Source organism: Ambystoma mexicanum, chromosome 11 (genome assembly GCF_040938575.1).
Source record: "Ambystoma mexicanum isolate Mex_15411 chromosome 11, UKY_AmexF1_1, whole genome shotgun sequence".
NCBI lineage: Eukaryota > Metazoa > Chordata > Amphibia > Caudata > Ambystomatidae > Ambystoma > Ambystoma mexicanum.
Genome location: NC_090934.1, coordinates 1,451,624,002 through 1,451,643,537, shown reverse-complemented (window position 1 = coordinate 1,451,643,537; position 19,536 = coordinate 1,451,624,002). Strand labels below are relative to the sequence as shown.

At 44.0% G+C, this 19,536-nt stretch overlaps 1 protein-coding gene across 1 annotated transcript in view; it reads left to right on the top strand.

Annotated features, from left to right (window-relative positions):
• The window catches only part of PDCD7 (programmed cell death 7), a 129,124-nt gene that overhangs the window by 104,421 nt on the left and 5,167 nt on the right, over window positions 1-19,536 (top strand). The window contains exon 3 of the mRNA XM_069625092.1: window positions 6,315-6,551. Coding sequence (XP_069481193.1) covers window positions 6,315-6,551 — 237 coding nt within the window. The remainder of the gene's footprint in view (window positions 1-6,314; window positions 6,552-19,536) is intronic.

The window sequence follows — 19,536 nt, the reverse complement described above, 5'->3', positions numbered from 1 at the left end:
AGGTCCCAGGGTATTGGGGTATTGCAGCCCCGCAAGGCCACAGCACAGCGTGGGATGGCTCAAAATGCAGGTCTTCTTGAGTCTACCGGTTCTCACCAGGCCCTGGTTTAGGGCCCTCCTTTTCGGGACCCCAGGTCGATTGGAAGGAAGGGTTACAGCAGGCTTCGGTAACGCAGCAGGCTCTCTGGTCACTGGAAATCGCTACAGACGTATTTTATTCATCTTTCTCTTCAGTTTCAGCTCCAGTGGTTGACTACCTCTTCAGCTTCCAGGATTGGACTTTATGCGGGAACCGGCCAATCACACAGGCATGCAACGTTCAAACTTGGTTGGGGATGGGGATTGGGGTGGGGGTGGCAGCCCTTCCCTCGCTTCCTGCCTTCACAGAGACTCTGGAGCCTGGGCGGGCTTGACCGAGGTCTCCTGCCAAAGTTACAGTTAACACAATAGATGTTCCCACCCTGGAGGCTAGGGGAAGGAACAAGAAAGGACTAAGAACATAAAATGGCAAAAAAGAAGACTGAGCTATTTTGGTAAAAGGGGCACGCTTGGGTGCCTTCAGCGCAGCTGTGAAAACAGCCCCCGGTAAAGGTGCATCGAATTTGTAAAAAAGGTTCACTGCCACCAGCCATTAAAGATAAGCTTGTCCCTGTAACAGAATTGTTAGTGAGAAAGGGGATACATTGTATCTCCCCAGCACTCCACATAAGGTGGGGGTGTGCTGGTTTTCACTTAAGAAAACATAGAAGGGATAGAAATATCTTCTATACCCTTGGGAACAGTAGTTCTCACAAGGTTAGCCAGAGAAAGTAAAAGGGGAGCCTAAAGGGCAATCCTGTAACAATTACAAATGTATATACCAAAAGTTGTCGAAGAGGATACAATGAAAGGGACACTATGGAGAGTCTTAAAAATGACGCCCATAAAAAGAGTAAAAGGATCTATGAGTGGGGGAAAAAGTTTCCCACTCACTGAGATGTAGGGACAAATAATCTACCATTCCAGCAAATAGTTCTGGGGTTCTCGGTGAGGTAGATTTAGCTCTAAAGTAAAAAATCTTACCTAACCATAGGCTGGTAATAGAGTGCTTACACATCAAAACAATTAAAATGCAAAAAACAGTCAAGTTCATCATCTCACTACAGGTCCTCTATAAAACCATGTTCCCCTCAAGCATTCATCCCAGTCCTGGTTTCAAGAGCAAAACAAAGTTCTTTGATATGACGCTATTGGAAAGGGTAACCCAAAATTCATTCGATTTATGATTACTTTTCTACTACTCAGTAGTAACGCAGATAAAGCTAGTTCTGCGCGTTGGGCTCGCTACGTAGCTCAGGTCATTGTACAAAGATTCTTCATTCAAAGATCAATGATTCTTCATTCAAAGATCAGTCCTAATGGAAGGCTGGCGAGTATGATGGAGCTTGGAGGCAGTCGGCAGGTGTCTTACCCCCGCTTGTGGAGTTGTCTTTCGACCTCTATCTCTATCTGTGTCTGCATTGCTTTCGCATTTTTGTTCAGCAACAGCAGCGTGCACAGTTCTCTTTCCTTCCACCTCCTCTCCTTGAATTGCTTCCCTTTTATAATGCTCTCGGATGATTTCACCATGTATATGGCATTCTTTCTATTGGATTTGCCTAGAAACAGGAGTTTGTTATTGACATTTTGTACTTTATACTTGAATATCGTCGGTAATCCTACACTAGCCCAACCCCTTTGGGAAGAGGTTGCAGTCTAGAATTCCCATTGCCACCATCTTGGCAGAGCAGTCTTGCATACGAGGGCAGCAGCCTTGGCTAGAGGTGGACCTGGGTAAGGAACACTGTTCTGTCTCCCATCTCCATGGTGCTGCTGTATGCCTCCACTAGTTTCCATATTCTGTTCTACGAGTTGTACTGTTGGTTGGATTTGGTGGCTGGATTCCCATTTCCCAATAGAGCAGTAGTGTACGAGATAACTTGTGAGTTGGGGCTGCAGGCATTTTGGTCCCCAGAGCAGGGAGAATTGCACGGGAGTCCAGCATTGCACGAGTGCTCGTAGTGGAGAGAAGGTTTTTTTCTGTGTTTTGTTCTGCAGGCCTCAGATAGAGGGTTGATGGTGCGTGGCACAGGAAGTGCTGCTTCCCAACCCTGTGCTTTCTTCTCTGGATATCTATGCAGAAAGCCACTGATAATCTGCAGATCTAAAAAATATATTGACATTGTAGGTTTGTACAAATCAGATTTGCCAACCTGCACTAATCTGTGTGGCAGTTATTTAGCTCGGCATAAAGCAGGGGGTCTGCAAACTTGCGCTCTCAATATGTTTTGCACTACAACTCCAATGATTCTTCACCATTGATTATGCTGGTTCAGGCTGATGAAGTTGTAGTCCCAAACATCTGGAGTGACAAAGGCATAAAGTATCCTTAACCGCCATCCGTTGACATTGAACAATGTGATGCCAGGCAAGAGTCCTCAAATGATGCAACATTTTTATGTTTGATCTGATTGGCCCATCTTCAAATGACCACTAATGCTAAAGTGTTAGGCAAAGTTTGTATGCAGTACCCTTTGTGTGCACTACACACAACTATGACTACAGGTATACGAAGCCCAAACTTTGGTATAAGCTTGTACTACACAGTTTTGGTAGCATGTTGAGCAGCCAGGCTTATCTCAAGAGGGGTCAATGTGAGCTATAAGGGAGTTACACAGAGATTCACAGTGACAAGTATTCAAATAAACTCTTACACACAGGGTTTCTTGAATAAACAATTATTAATTTATCAGTCAGTTAGAATAAGCCTTCTTCAGAAGGGAGCAATATAACAGTAACACTCAAATACACTTCAAATACATACACTCTTAGTTTCTAAATCAGTAAAGACCCTTTTGGGATGGCCTACAGGCGCAACCTACACCCTCGGGTGACTTCAATAGCTAGGGTGTTGGGGACATTAATATCTTACTGTTGGCATTTAGAATACTGTTAGAAGTTGTCCAAGTCTCTTTACTTCTTGTAAGTCTCTTGACTCAGAGGGTCTGCTGTACAAAAACAACACGCAAACTTTATTTTCCTTTACCAGTATTCAATTTGGGTGTTCACTCTGGATCCCCCTTAGCCAGCCTCAGATCCCTTTCAAAACACTGTTAGAATTATTTCTCAGGTGACTCACAGTTCACCCGGATCCCCCTCAGAGCCCTTTCTTTCATTCAATTAGTCTCTCTCAGCCGGGCTCGGACCAATTGTGATGTACATTACACGATCAAAGACTTTTGAATGTACACAGGGTTTAGCTTGACCCGTTGCATGACCACTTCACGCTCAATATTCTTTTTTCTCACACTCTGCATCAGTTGGATACCTAACAGAGAATTTTGAATGAGTGCCCACGTGGCGCGCTGATCCTCTCTGTCCCTGGTATCTTTTCTTGGCCTCACAAAGTTCAATTATAAAGTTCAACTACTTCTTTGGTTTCCAATTATATCTGTGTCGCTGGTCACAAACGCCTCACACACTGTTCTCTTTATATAATGTTGCTGCTTGCAACCTTGATTCAAAACACAAGCTGGTGTGATATCAGTCTCTCGGACTCACCGGCAGTGCTGTCTTTACAGATGCTGCTTTGTTGTAGGCTCCAGGGACAGTACCACAGCAGTAATCGCTCCTCCCCACCTTGGTTATCGACGCGGGAGAGCCCCGGGTACCTCCGACACACTGTGCACGTTTGCTTAGCCTTAGTTCCTGGTCTTCGGTTTCATACTTTCCAAGGTTGATGAAAGTAACAGTCTTTAAAGGTCAAGGATACTTTCCTCCTTGCAACCCTCTCTGGTCTCGCCGTCTTTCTCCTCGTATTAAACTGCCATCTTGGAGCTGCTGTTTCCTCGTGTGCTTTGCCTCGCTCAGTGTGCTTTCATGCTCTGCCTTTTATTTGTGTGGGGAAGTGTGATGGAAGTCAGGTGTGTAATCAGTAATTACCTGACCGTGGTATTGGGACATGTCTGGTATACTGCTCTGGTGTTCCTTTGTCGCTCACGGTGGGTTGTCCGTGAGAAAGTGTTCATGTCAGGAAAGTGAGGTGGGGGGGGGGGGTTTGAGTTCCTAGGTATCCTACCTGGTAGGATGGGGAAAGGTGTTACAGGGAAGGGGATATCGCGTCTCACCCTCCGGTGTCCCACTTGCACTCCCCAAAGACCCCTCATCCAGGTGATCCTCCCACACCGGTCCACCCCCAGGAACTGGATCCAAAAGCGATGGCCGTGTCCTGGCCACCTGGATGACAGATCCCTGGGGACTAGCTGGTGAGACACCTTCAGGTTTCTCACAAAAGACACAACACCTTGGGAGATGGCTCAATTTGTAGTTCGGCTAGTTGGTCCCACCAGCCGAAAGGAAGGAGTTGTCCTTTTCGGAGCTCCTCTGTCGATTACAAAACCAGGCCAGGACAGCAGTGGTCACTGCACAGGTACTGGAAGGGTGTGCGAGTGTCTCTGGCAGTCTTCAGCTTTGGTTCTTCTGTTCCAGTGGTCGACTTGCCTTCTGCCTCCGGAACCTCACCTCTTTTTATTGAGTTTTCCCACTCACTCCTCTGAAAACTCTCTCAGCATTTTACAGAAAGGGTAGAGTGGCTGTCCAATCAGGACAGCCACTGCCCCGCCCCCCAAGTCCCCCCCCCCCACCCCTCCCGACAGTGGGAACTGGAACTGGTTCTAATCATGCACTCTAGCAGACAAAGAGCAGGGAAGTGTTAAAACTCCTCCCCTGCTGCCTGTCTATGTAGACCCACTGTGGCCAGAATGGTAGAAGACCGGCTAACAAAGAACAACCACAATAGAAATTGAGAAAACAGAAAGGAGCCACAATGTTAGAACATAGTTGACCCTATTGTGCACAACAGAGACGGTGAATACAGTCTGAGGTAGAAAATAGCACAATAGTTGTAGAACATGTCCACTGCCAACAGCTATAACTATAGGGTTTTCTATGTGACCATAAAATCACGGGAGCAGGAAGAAGGGGGGGGGGGGGTAGTAGGCGTCCCCTTAGCACTCCACATAAGGTGGTGTGTGCTAATCTTTCATGGGACACTAAGTATCCATCTAACCTGGAGAACTGTAGTCTACTGAAAACAACTCTGTTTAAATAAATCCTTGCCTCTGTTAGAACGTCCTATTCTGCTATCTAGCGCCAAGATGCCTTAGGGTGTACGTGCACTCTCCAAGTTCGGTTAACATAACAAGGATAGTGCACAAATGAGAACCCAAAGGGTTCCCAGCAGCACGGCACATAGGGTGCTGTGTGTTGCAAAAGATATTAAAAGAAAATTAAACACAGATGCCTTTAAAGAGATGTGAAGGAACGCAGACGCCATATTAAAGGTGAAACACAGAGAACAGAGTTCGAAAAGTCAGAGCCCGTATAATGTATGAGTGGAAACAGGCTCCCCTCGTTTAGGATAGAAAGAAAAAGGTCCTGAAGTCTAGCAAAAAGTGCCAGAGGTCTCGCTAGGAGAGGGATTAAGCATACAAGTGATAAATCTCCCTAAGACACTAGCATTCACAGGTTAGAATCCTGGCAGGATTGACTCCACCCTTCATCCATAAATTGGTCACCAATAAATTGGGTAATAACACCTACCATTCTAGTGCTTTGAGGTGGGAAGCATCTGGTGTTTTTCTGGAAAGCAAAATACTTAATTTCACAAGAATCTATAAAATGGCATTGGGTTGGGAGATCTTCAATGGTGGTATTCAAAGAATTTAGGAAGAACAGCAAATCGACCTGCAGTTGTGGTTTTTACGATAAACCTATATATTGATGTTGTCCCCTAATGCTCGTCCGGTGGAATCTTAGCATTTTATCTAGTGCTTTGCCAATAAGACATCCATCCCTTCCCTCAAGAATGGTAGAAGTGAAAGGGAGCTGTTGTCAATCCTGGATTGACATTGGCCCTGCTAGTGGAAACACACCATTCAAATATTTAAAACGTAGTTGTTCAAAGCTGTTCTGTCAAATGTTGCCTGGGTACATATAATGTTAAACAATTGGGGGTAAAGTGATTCAGTGGTGTGTGTTTGCTGCTGCTCTAGCATTGACATTGATTATTGTGTCAGTTGTAGATCTTTATATATTTGAAAATTGAGTTTGCCATTGCTGTTGGACACCATACAGCTTCACTGTTTTAAGCCAGGTGCCACCAGTCCTAAACTCAGAGACTCAATTAACTACCTTGTTGTTTCATTGTGAGCATGTGTTCCTACGCAGAATTCTTTCTATGCTAGTGACTCGGTGCATTGTATCCTAGGTATTTACTCTAACTCCTTCTTGCCCAGGTGTGTTCCCTCCACCATCAGCAGATGAAATCTTTGAGAATCACATCAAGAGGCTGAGAGTACTTATCAAGGAGCGCACCGAGCTGTATGATGCGGAGGAGAGAGCCCTTCGTGTCATGCTTGAAGGGGAACAGGAAGAGGAAAGGAAGCGTGAACGAGAAAAAAAGCAGAAGAAAGAAAAGGAGAAGCTTCTACAGCAGCAGCGTGAAATTGACTGCATCCTGTTTGGGGAACCGGGTAAGTGACGCTAAAGTAGTTGCTCAAATGGAAACAGATTCCCCGAGCTTGTACAAGTGTCAAAACCCATCTGGGCACTTGCTTGGGGTGAAATTGCTTGCTTTGGTATTAGCAAATCGATGGACTGTAAAATGAGCACCACAGGTGCAGCCAAAACCAGATGAGAACAAATGAAGATGCTTAGGTGAGAAACATTTTAATCGAGCCATCATCTGTGTTTTTATCATTCATACATGTTTGACTCAAGTATGTTATGTGTGGTTAGGGGCATCTGTCTGGAAATTGGCACATTGTGTCCCTGCCAAGGGCAAACCAGAGCATGGTCTGTGTGGGAAAATGAGGGCAATAGTTGGGGGGGGGGGGGGGGGGGCGGAGAAGCAGAGTAGTGAGGGGACGAGATACAAAAGCAAATAGCTATATTCAAGGAGGATAAAAAAAGGGGTGTTCTGCATCTGGTCTCGGTGGTGCATTCGCAAGTCTGTGGTAATTCGAGCACAAGAAAATTGTTTGAGAAGCGTGAAAAGGCTGCCCGTTATGGCAATCAATTTTTCCTGACGGCTGTTACTGGCACAATGCTGGAACCACCATTCAGTCAAAGCATGGATCTGTGATGACCTTGAGGGGTGCTCAAGTGAGCCCTTAAAGTATGGAGGCTTCTTCGCCAGATGTGTCTCCTTCCATCACTTCTGATAAATTCAGAGAGCAACATGGGTTCGCCAAACCAACTGACAGACTTTTCAGTGCCAAGATTTGGCAGTGCACATGTGAATCTGGCAGACACTGAAGGGAGCGCAGGAAGTTCATTTCATCCCTCCCAGCGCCAAACCTTTTTTGCCACTAAATGAAGGATGAGACTACAAGTGTCAAACTTGCTTATTAACTAAATAAAGTGTGAGCCTGAGGCACAAAATTGCAGTGGTAAAGAATACCAAAATGTGGCAGAACTTAGGAGTGGGAGTCACTAAAAAAGAGACGTATGGAAACTGGGCACAATCTAGCAAGGCGTAGTTCTAAAAAAGTATAGTGGAGCATTGCAGAGCAAATGGAGAAATACTACAATGTGAATAATGAGCAACCATTAAATGAAATAACGCGTTCTGTGACATATCCTAAAACTGGAACACATGACCGAACCAAAGCCATCTTGCCACATATGGAGCAACAATGCAGTATGAGAAACAATCCCTCGTGTGATAATGGGGGAGTACCGATGGGCACAGTTATAGCGAGGATGAGTTGGGCATCGTCCCTTATCTCAAAGATGAACAGTTTGCAGGTTGGCTTGGCATGGGTCAGAAATCTGACAAGAGCGACCCAGCGCACAGTCAAATGGGAGTAACCTTTTGACCAGTGCTGGCTGCCCGGATAAGGCACCCTTCCTGCGCTTGGACTTTGGTAGGGTGAGATGACAAGGTCCTGATAAACATGAATAAATGGTAGGCAGTGAGTCTACAAATATAATTATTCTTTTTAGGGGATAGGTCGATAGTGCAGAAAAGGGTATATTCAAATGGAAGTGTATCTATTTGTAGATCTTCAGCTGCAGAAAGGGGCATGTTCAAATGGAAATATATCAGATTGTTTTCAGGTGGCAGATATGAAAATCAATATGAGGTTAGTAACGCTTATAGAAAGGAGAAAGTGAGGCCAATGTCGCAGGCTTGGCAATCGCATCCCAAGGAACGTGTCTATGAAAAGTGGCAGAAGCCACTTTAGCTCTCACTGCATGTGGTTGAAGATATGTTGGATGAGCCATATTTTGGTATGGATATCTCCAAAATGTAATAGACTGACACCCAGAGCCTCCCAACCCCCCACCCCCGGCTACAGTTGTCTTGTGTGCTGGCTGTCCCGGAGAGGACACCTTGTAAGGAACGTAAAGCTTGTCCTAGAATAAAATCCCCTTTCCTAGTAAAATAAGAGCTCTGTGCTTATCTAAGTTGTGCAAAACTCTGCTTCTGAAGTGGGATTTAGAGAAAAGCTGGTTATGGAGATCTTTTTGTTGATAAGAAAATCTGTGGCTACTTTAAGAATGAAAGAAATAAGTGTGCAAAATTACCACACACCTGTGAAATACTCGGGCAATAAGCCCCAAGCCTGCAGGCCATTACCGCATAAGGTAATGCCCCCAGGGCCAATAGTAACGAAGGCCCCGCGGGCATTACCTTATGCGATAATGGCCTGCAGGCTCTGAGCTTATTGCCATTAGTACCCTGGCCCGTCAGACCGGGGTAATAATGGGGATTAATTTTGGCTGTGAGACACGTTGCATTTCGCAGCTGTAAAATAAGAATGTAAAATAAATGGCCGCACAAACAGGAAAACGTAGCCCATTTTCTCTTTACGTGGCGGCCAAAGTAAACAAAGAAAATGGCCACCATGAAAGGGGAGAAGGGACTGCATGTGGTCCCTTCTCCCTTTCCGTGGCGGCCATTATACCAAAGGGGAGAAAAAAAAGTAAACAAAAAAATGGCCACAATCGAACAGCGAGACGGGACTACGCACAGTCCCTTCTCCCTTTCCATGGTGGCCTCATTGGAGAGACAAAGATGTGGCGCAACGTGACATGGCTTATCATAAGGTAAGGCTCAGAAAAGCACCAATCTGTGCATAGATTACAATGAAAGTTCAGCGTGTCGGTTACTAATGTCTAAAATTTGTGGCTGAAAGGACCTGCATCTCACTCACTCCACGGGCTAATGTAATTGCCACAGGAACGATTGTCTTCCATGAAACCAGACTGATTTCTACAAAAGGCATTGGATAAATAGGCTTGTGGGCCAAGGTAGAGAGGACCACATTTCAATCCAAGGGCCCTTAACTAGTGGAAAAAGCCAATGAAGACCCTCAAAATGATGCCTGACTAGTGGGTTAGAGAGATAGGTCGCAAAGGTATATCCAGCAGCAGTTGAAAGCTATTCCTGAGCTTGTTAAACCTGTTGACAAAGAAGAGCACTGTATCCAACCTGCACGTCAAGGGATTGAGGTGCCAGTCAAGATACAGTGGCAAAAACAGTCCACTTAATGTTCGATTGATATCTGGTGAAGGCTTTCCGAGCAGCCATGATTACTCTTAAATTATTCTCTCTGAGGCAAAAATGACTGAAAGTTAAGTATTCTGGTTCCAAGCCGCCAAGTGTAGAGATTGAAGGGGATTAGTGGAGAACTCTCCCCTCCTTCTACGACAAGATGTACAGCCTCTGTGGATGAACGAGAGGAGGAAATGGGGAGCAGTGCCCATGCTCTTGGCTACAGGTGTCAAAAGCTCTCCAAAACATGGACAAAGAACATCCTCCAGATGCTAGTCCTTTGGGTTGGCTGCTTGTAAAATTAAAAATTAAGATACTCTCCTCCCTGGATCATACACTGTAAACAACCAGCATCATTTGTTTATCACAGCGTCTCCTATTGGGGAACATCCTCTGATTATTTGTTGGCAGGAAGCTGTCCAAAAGAGAGAATGGTAATGCAACGTTTTCTGCTTGTTGAAACTAATAATTACTGGACATAATCTTAGTGTTCAGTTGTTAAATGCACTAAGTTGCCATGACCTTTAGGATCCTTTGTATTCATTGGCTCGTTCTCTTAGGTTCATCTCACTTAAAGTGCTGGATATGTTGTCTCTTATCTTCAAATGGAAAAGGTGGTACCTTGCACATGTCAACAATAAACATAAAGAGGGAAGCCGAATGGGACCACTAACGTGGTAGCTCTACCTTTTATCGGGGTAAGTGAATCTTGTACAACAGAGGTAGATAGCAACTTATCAACAGTCACAGTAATCAAAACATTATATTAATACTGTTTCATTATCCAAAATGTTTTATTCAATAATATCACAGGGTTCAAAAGCAAAACATTTTCTAACTATAAATGCACATGATCTAAAGTGTTAAAAACACTGTCCAAAAGAGACGATTCAGTTGTGACACATATACCTAGATCGAATTAGATAAAGTATGTATTCTGAACATTGTTAGTATTCTAGACTATAAAATTAGCGTATGTCAATTTATTATAGTCTACACCCTCTAGTTGGAAATATTATTCAGCCCTCGTTATTTATAACCGGGGTGGGGGGGCTCAACATGTTTCGGTTCTCATTTGTGACTCTTGGAACCTTCTTCAGGAGATATGCCACTATATTTTATACCATTAAAAAAAAAACAAACAGATGGAGCTGCCTTAATGTCCGTTGGTATTGATTGCAACTCTTGTTGACAGTAAATGAGAATTTTTCTCTTGTTGTCACTGGTCCAGACTGTGGAGAGAATATAAGAGGTAGGATCCTGTATGTAGCAGGAGTAGTCCTCTAGGTCAGATAGCTGCACACTTTTTTTCTGTTTAGCTAGACCTCCTATTAGTTGATAGTCAATAGTGGGTAGGTCTCATGTATAGTCTCCGATTGTGTCGGTGATCGCTGTTGACTTTTAAGTTCTTAAATTCAGCTTTTTAAAGTAGCTCGGACGAATAGGAAAATCAAGGATTATAGCCGGGCCCTGGATCTACTTCCCTTTTAGCCACATTTTATGCACAGTGGCTCAGCACACCAGATTCTTTGTTAATGGCTTCACTGGTATTCGCGGTCAGTAGGCTCTCTGTGCCTGTTGGGATAAAGAGATCCCTCTCGCACAATCAGAGAATATACATGAGACCTACCCACTATTGACTATCAACTAATAGGAGGTCTAGCTAAACAGAAAAAGGTGTGCAGCTATCTGACCTAGAGGACTACTCCTGCTACATACAGGATCCTACCTCTTAATTCTCTCCACAGTCTGGACCAGTCACAACAACAAGAGAAAAATGATCTCCTTTACTGTCAACAAGAGTTGAGTAGAAACAGGGGGGGCTTAAAGCCTTCTTTTTTGTTGGAGGGGGGCCTGACTCAAAAAGGCTAATAGTATAGGAAGGAAAAAGGAAGTGTCATAGGCTTCCCCTAATCTAACCATGTAAAAAGGTAGGCTGTGAGGGAGCAGGTAGCCAGTGTATATATGCTGGCGGAAGAAGAGAGAGGCTGAAGAGATTACAGCAAAAACAACTATTTACACATTTTTTAAAAAAATGGGTCTAAACACAAAATCTATTTAAGGGATTTCTTGAGCCAAACCTCAACACAACATTGGAATTGTTTTTAAACATCACAGTTTGGAATAGGTGGAGGTTAGTAACATATTAAGTGGAAAAAAGGTTTGCATTACTACTTTGAACATATAGTAGTATTGGTTGCCGACACATGAATATGTTTCCAGTCCGGGATGGAGATACTTCACTTGAGCGTGGTGGTGTAGTTTAGTGAAGGGTCCGGACTTTCATCAGGACGTGGTTCAAGGGGTTGGGTTTCTTATGCTACATGAACGGTCAGAATGGATAATCTTTTGAAGAAGGCCTGCGTAATGAGCTAGGCGGAACGCTGTAGCCGGAGTCTTAATCAAAGAACGGGAAATACAGGTATGAGGCTGTAAAACGGAGGCAGTTGAATGCCGTGTCCAAATGTTGGTGGCACAACTAAGGCTGAGTTACAGATGAAGGTAGCGCTTCTGTTCGTGAGCCGGAAGCGGTGCACGAAAAATGAGCAGTCTCCGACTGGTGTAGCTAGAAAATGCTGTTGGGTACGCATGCGCGTAATAAGTTATTGTTATTGTTATTTTGCATTTATATAGCGCCTTATATACCATTGGTATGGTCTGAAGGCGCTGGTAGGTTGAACGCCCTTGGGAACCGAAGTTCATATCAGTAGAGAGAGTAGAGAGAGTCAAAAGGTGCGTGTGAGCACCAGGTATGTGTACAGCTCGTGCAGTATCAGTGTAATAGCTGCTTTCTAGCGGTAGGTGTGGTGGTTGAGAGGTCAGGAGTATGTGTTCGTTCTGACAGGATTAATCCAGATCGGATGTGGCTGCGTTAGGCCTGAGGAGAACGCCTTGCTGGGGGGTGTGTAGCCAGCAGTGATTATTTAGAATGATGTGGAGTGAGCAGCGAATGTTGATAAGAGAACAGTTATACCGAATGGTGTCATAGTATCTCTGTGTTCTAGTTGAGTGGTGATGTAAGGAGAGAGTAAGCGTGTTGGTGAGATATGATGGGTTTCATGCACTTTCAGAGACTTCTAATTCACAGGGAGGCTATTGAGGACACTTCTAAAATCAACTTTTACGGAGAGGCTATTGGGCACATTTCTAAATTTGACTTTTCACAGAGAGGCTATTGAGCACAATTCTGAATGCAACATTTCACAGCTATTGGGTGCACTTCTGAATTCAACTTTCTAAATGTACTTCTAAATTCAACTTTTCACAGAGAAGCTATTGGCTACACTTCTAAATGCAACTTTCTAAATGTACTTCTAAATTCTACTTTTCACAGAGAGGCTATTGGGTACACTTCTGAATTCCACTTTTCACAGAGAGGCTATTGGGCACACTTCTGAATTCAACTTTTCCCGGAGAGGCTATTGGGTACACTTCTATATTCTACATTCCACAGAGAGGCTATTGGGCACACTTCTAAATTCAACTTTTCACAGAGAGGCTATTGAGCACAATTCTAAGTGCAACATTTCACAGCTATTGGGTGCACTTCTGAATTCAACTTTCTAAATGTACTTCTATATTCTACATTCCACAGAGAGGCTATTGGGCACACTTCTAAATTCAACTTTCCATAGAGAAGCTATTGGGTACATTTCTAAATGCAACTTTCTAAATGTACTTCTAAATTCCACTTTTCACAGAGAGGCTATTGGGCACACTTCTAAATTCTACTTTTCACAGAGAGGCTATTGGGCACACTTCTGAATTCAACTTTTCCCGGAGAGGCTATTGGGTACACTTCTATATTCTACATTCCACAGAGAGGCTATTGGGCACACTTCTAAATTCAACTTTTCACAGAGAGGCTATTGAGCACAATTCTAAGTGCAACATTTCACAGCTATTGGGTGCACTTCTGAATTCAACTTTCTAAATGTACTTCTATATTCTACATTCCACAGAGAGGCTATTGGGCACACTTCTAAATTCAACTTTCCATAGAGAAGCTATTGGGCACACTTCTAAATGCAACTTTCTAAATGTACTTCTAAATTCAACTTTCAAGAGTTGCAATCAATACCAACGGACATTAAGGCAGCTCCATCTGTTTGTTGTTTTTTAATGAGATAAAATACAGTGGCATATCTCCTGAAGAAGGTTCCAAGAGTCACGAATGAGAACCGAAACATGTTGAGTCCCCCCGCCCCAGTTATAAATAACCAGGGCTGAATACTATTTCCAAATAGAGGGTGTAGACTATAATAAATTAACATAAGCTAATTTTATAGTCTAGAATACTAACAATGTTTAAAATACATACTTTACCTAATTCGATCTAGGTTTATGTGTCACAACTGAATCGTCTCTTTTGGACAGTGTTTTTAACACTTTAGATCATGTGCATTTATAGTTAGAAAATGTTTTGCTTTTTAACCCTGTGATGATATTGAATAAAACAAATAGTTTGGATAATGAAATTGTATTAATATAATGTTTTGATTACTGTGACTGTTGATAAGTTGCTATCTACCTCTGTTGTACGAGACCTTGCACGTGTCAAAATTAGCTCGGCAATTGAATACTACACAGCTGCTGCAAGTACATCAACAACTATGAGTTTTCAAAGGTTCGTCTATATTCAAAATGTAGGCAAATGAGGCACCTGTGAAGAAATCGTTTGAAATGTATCTGGCAGATTAAAAGGCAAAATCTGGGATTGCAGCCAATCAAGCCAGCTATCCAGGGAATGAACTGTTTGTTTTATTGTGTCATAACTTCCTATTTTTGAAAAATTGCCAATCTCCCGAAATCGCCTATACTGCTAGCGCAGGGCTGGACCCTGCTCCACTCGTGTGCAGGGCGAATGGGTGGGGTTGGTCAAATTTCACCATCGCAAGTACATCCCAGACTGGTATGCCGACCTCGGGACAGAATTTTAGCCCACCAACTGTTGTGGGGCTGGAGCCAACAATCGCAAAATCGGTAATATCCAAAAATCGCCTATACTGATAGCACAGGGCCGGACCCTACCCTGTGCAGGGAGAATGGGTGGGGTTGGTCAGATTTCACCATTGCCAGTACACCCCAGACTGGTATGCCGATTTTCAGCCCACCAACGGTTATGGGGCTGGAGCCAACCCCGAACATACAAACACACTTTCACAAATATATATGTATATAGATATATTTTGTTCTACTATTTGCTTGCTTCATTTAAAATGTATTTAGTATTTCTGTTAACGTTAACCTGAATGTAAAAAATAGTTTATTTTTGCCACTTCTTTTCAGCCCGGGCTACTGTTCCTGGGACATTTCCACATAGATCGCCACTGGCAACATTATCTGCCCAGCAGCAGACATTCAGACACCAGGGATGTGGATTGGGACTATGCAGTTTCAGCCCCTTCCTCTGCCACACACAGTAATCACCCCTTAGCCCATGAAAGCCACAGCTTTCCCCGGAAAAGGGATTTCCATATAGGGCCTTTCTTGCCCTGAGAAGGCAGGAAGAAGGCTAAAGAACAACATGGCCGAAGAACGAGCCAAAAACCTTGTGGCCGGCCATCTTAGGGTGCTTGGCACTGTAATAGCCAATGATGGAAAATGCAAAAGTGCACAAGTAAAATGTCTCAAAAACAGTACAAATATCACAAATGCCACCAGCTTGTCTTAAACACATTGTTAAGAATAACCAAAAAGCCATTGTATGAAAGTATACAAAGTATCCCAAATGATAGGAAAGCTGTTCTAAAGTCCAGCTAAGAGTTTCATAAAACCATATCTGAGGGGTATGCAGTGATAAAATTGCAGCAAAATTGTCACCTAGGCAAAAAATTGTGGCAAAAATGCGGTGGTTTGACCCGGTAAAGGTGTACCCCATTATACCATTTTAAGTGGAGCGGGGGTGTCTTCCGCTCCCCTTAAATGGTATAATGGGTCTGGGATTTGCGGCGGTGTCCCCCGCTTCCTTTACATGCATTGCGGTGGCACAACTACAGCCTTTTTGCAGTGATATTTTGTGTCCACAGACATTTTTGCCGCAATTGTAACACATGGAACGATCTGAGCAACTACAAAACTCAACTCTTAGTACAAGACTGTACCACCTGAGAACATTTGGTAGCATAGACAGAGCAGCCAGGCCTATCTTAGAAGAGCGGGCTGTAGCTTAGTACAAATAAATTATAGCATACATATGGCCCAAAGAAACGCTGAAACACTATGTATTGTAAAATTAAAGGGTGTATTTAAATACAAGTAGGCCCAGATAAATCTAGGGGAAGTAAGTACTATAGCATAACATATATAAACACAATCATAAAAAACAACTTAATACTTATGGTATTCAAACCAAAGTATAAACTTATTAAGCAATAAGCAGTTCAAGGTGAGTCAAACTTATAATCCATTCCGAATGGCATTCAGCTATTCCTGGGGAGTAAAACCACAGTTAGTTACTTTTAGATCACATTAAGTAACCCGGGGGAGTAGACCCTATTGCTTGTTATATACATCACTTTCAGAGTCACTTAATTTTACCAACACTGGTAACCAGTATCTCTTGTAACCCATGTTAACTTTCTTCTAACAAGAGTGGATACAGTTACAAGACCAATGTAACTTTTAAGAGCACAGTTCAAGGGGAGTAACTTAACCTGTATATTACCTATAGGCCCTAAGTTTCTCAAGGCTAGATGGGATATTTTAGAAGTGCCCTAGAGCAGTTGTGGGAAAGCACAACCCAGTAATACAGTTTTTTGAAGAGGAGCTGCTATTCAAGGTCAGTATAACCTATTGGTACGTAACCCTTACTAAGCATAGGAATATATAGTTTAACCAAGGATACTTAAGTGTTGAATACAATTCTAGGGGAAGTATGAAATCTAGAAGACTTTTAAGAAAGGCAATCAGCAGTGCAAGGTAGGCATGGGCCTATATACATTTCAAGCAACTCTAAGACAAGTATTAACTCCAAGACTCTTTTAGAAATGCACTAAGCCGGTCAGGGAAAGCAAAACACAATGGTAACCCTTGACAATAAGTTATTCAAGGTAGGTAAACCTTTTACACTCATTCACTTAAGAATAATAAAACAGTACCAACACAAGTACTTTTAAGAAATAGTGCAACACCATTCTAAGCAACTTATAAACTTGCTAAGGGAGCAAGCAGCAACTTAAAGGTAAGTAGTAACTTTAGACACTTTGCAATCTATGCTTTTTCAGAGCTACAGTTCTGATGGTGGTGCTGCGTAGATTCACATGCTGTGCATAAAATCCGACATCTAGTGGAAATCGTGGAGTATAGCATCTTTCTTTTGACGATTGAAAGGGGATGTCGACATGGGCGTGATTGTAACACTATCCCTAATGTGACATGCAGTGTACCCAAAATCCCTCACGCGTCGAGGTCCCACCAGATTCCTTTTCCGCCAACCTAATTCGATTATACAGAGCTCATAAGTTTTATATTGCTAAATTAATTCCCATGACCTACGATCGTCTAGTCATCCCCGACAACCTTCTCGACGACTGCTGCTGCGTGGATTTCCTGCCTCTGGCCTTGCCCTTACAGTAAGGAGCATGGGACCCTGGGTTTAATTCCTCTGTGAGAATGTATTTCCTCCAGCCCTCTCTTCTCTTGGTCTGGCTGCTGCTAACCTCTGCTTTGGAGAGGACTCCTTTTAAATTCTGCCCGTCGTGTAACGGCAGATTTCCATGGAAGGGCACCCATTGCTGATCCAATTGGTGTCTTCCTCGTGACCACGGCGAGCGCTTGTGGCAAGGCCTGCAAACCTTTTAGACCGAAAATATTGAAAGACAAGCGGACTAAACGGTGGGCGGCCTACGCTATGCAGGCCGAATACATTTCCCCCGTCTGCGCAGCCGCTTCGTCGACGAGGAATCCATCGGCAGATATGGCTCAGATTTGGAAGCCATCGACCTCTCCGCGGAGCCTCCATGCACCCAAATGCCCGTCCCCAATAGACAGGCCGCCAGCACTGTTATGGGGAAATCGCACCCCGGCGACAAGGGCACCCATACACCACGTGTACACAAGCAAACAACCCCTACGGCCTCTTTGACGGAGTCGTCGAAGAAGCACACAACGCCCACAGGCCTGCCGAATATTTTGACGGCACCTGCCGAACCTCGCAGTTTGACGCCCAACCCGCATCCGCAGCATGCAACTGGGCATCCATCTGGAACGGGCGTTCCCCTTAAAGAGACACTGTTGTCGACACGCCATCCAAGGGCGCACAAGTGCCTAAAGACCCAGTGGAGTCGCCGACCACGACTGCACCTTCAGGCGCGTCGAAACCCTCAATACAGCCGCCAAAGATTTGTGAAAGCCTTGTGGCAAACAATTTCGGCAGCCACAGAGTACGAGGGCACCCCCAAGCTTGCAAACCTCAAAAAAAAAAAACAAACAAGGGGTTACATCCGCTCTCAAGTTCCGCTGTCCACTCACATGAATCCCTTAAATGAGCCATCATTTATAAATCACTCCTAATTTAAAAAACTCTCCTTGAAGAAAGAAAGTGCAAAGCAGCAATTAAGGGGCCTGCAGCTTCTGATGGGCTGATGGGTGCGGGTGCTCTAGAGAGCCACATGAGGTTGGGAGGTGACTGTGACACTCTGGCCTCACTCAAGCCTTGTACATGGAAGCTTCACACGGCTTTCCTTTTAAAGCCGACAGGCAGCAGACACTTTTCAGCTCTCCTCCAGACAGATATAGATACACAGAGGGTCTCTGACCACAAACCAAGACACTGAAAAATCCATGTTAAACAATTTTTCGTAAATACAAATACTTGTCAGTGATCAAGGGCTATTTTCAGGAATTTTAGACAATTTTTAGACGTGAATCAGCAACCATAAAAAGGGCTGCAATTTGTCTACAATTCCTCAAAATAGCTCTGACCACATATGAATATATATCATTCATTTATTTTTTTAACAAGAAAATGATGTAACATTGAATGTACAGTGTTTTATGAATAAGGTCAGTGGACAGGAGGGGAATCGATGGGAGAAAGCAATCGAGCATGCATGGGGGGGACTAGGAGGGCCCTTTACCTATTGTCTGCCAAGCCCCCTCTCCATCCACCCCTTCAACTCCAAACTTCATCCCATCCCTGCTCATACTAAGTCACCACTGGGAACGGGGAAACAGTATTTTTCCATTTAATCCTAGGAGGCACTTTTTCTTCGGGTGGTGTTTTTCCGGTGTTCATCGGATTTCGCTGAAAACAGGAAAGCCTAAACATGCTGTATCAAGATAGGGGAGAGACGCTACATCCATGCCCTCAAACTCAACTTTGCAGCCTGGCTCCTGACGTCATAGACTTCGGGCACCTTCAGCTCCCTCAGAGATGCATGGACATACTCAATAGAGGCACGGAAACCTACCACCAGACATTGCTACTCCAGCAAATGGAAGTGCTTTTTTATCTGGTGTAATGTCAAGGGCATCAATCCTATTGATTGCTCACCTAAAGATATCCTCCTTTACCGAACTTACCTGTTAGATTCAGGACTGTTTTTCAATTCTCTTAAGGTCCACTTAGCCGTGCTTTCGGCATACACCACGTCCCAAAGCAAAGCTTCATGGTGAAAAATTCCTGTAATTAAAGCCTTTATGGAAGGGGTAAAGAGACTTCATCCCCCTATCTCCAACCCAGCTCCCGGGTGGGACCTGAATGTTGGTTTTACCAGACTGCCGGGACCTCCCTTTGAACCAATGCACAAGGCTAGCCTTAAAGCACTCGCCTACAAGACCGCCTTCCTGGTGGCGCTCACCTCTATAAGGAGAGTTAGTGAACTGCAGGCCCTTTCAGTTCCGGACCCATTCATCACGATTCACAAGTACAAGGTGGTTTTGCACACACCCTCGCTTTGCGCCAAGTTTGATCTCAAAGTTCCATGTAAACCAGTCCATAACACTACCCACAA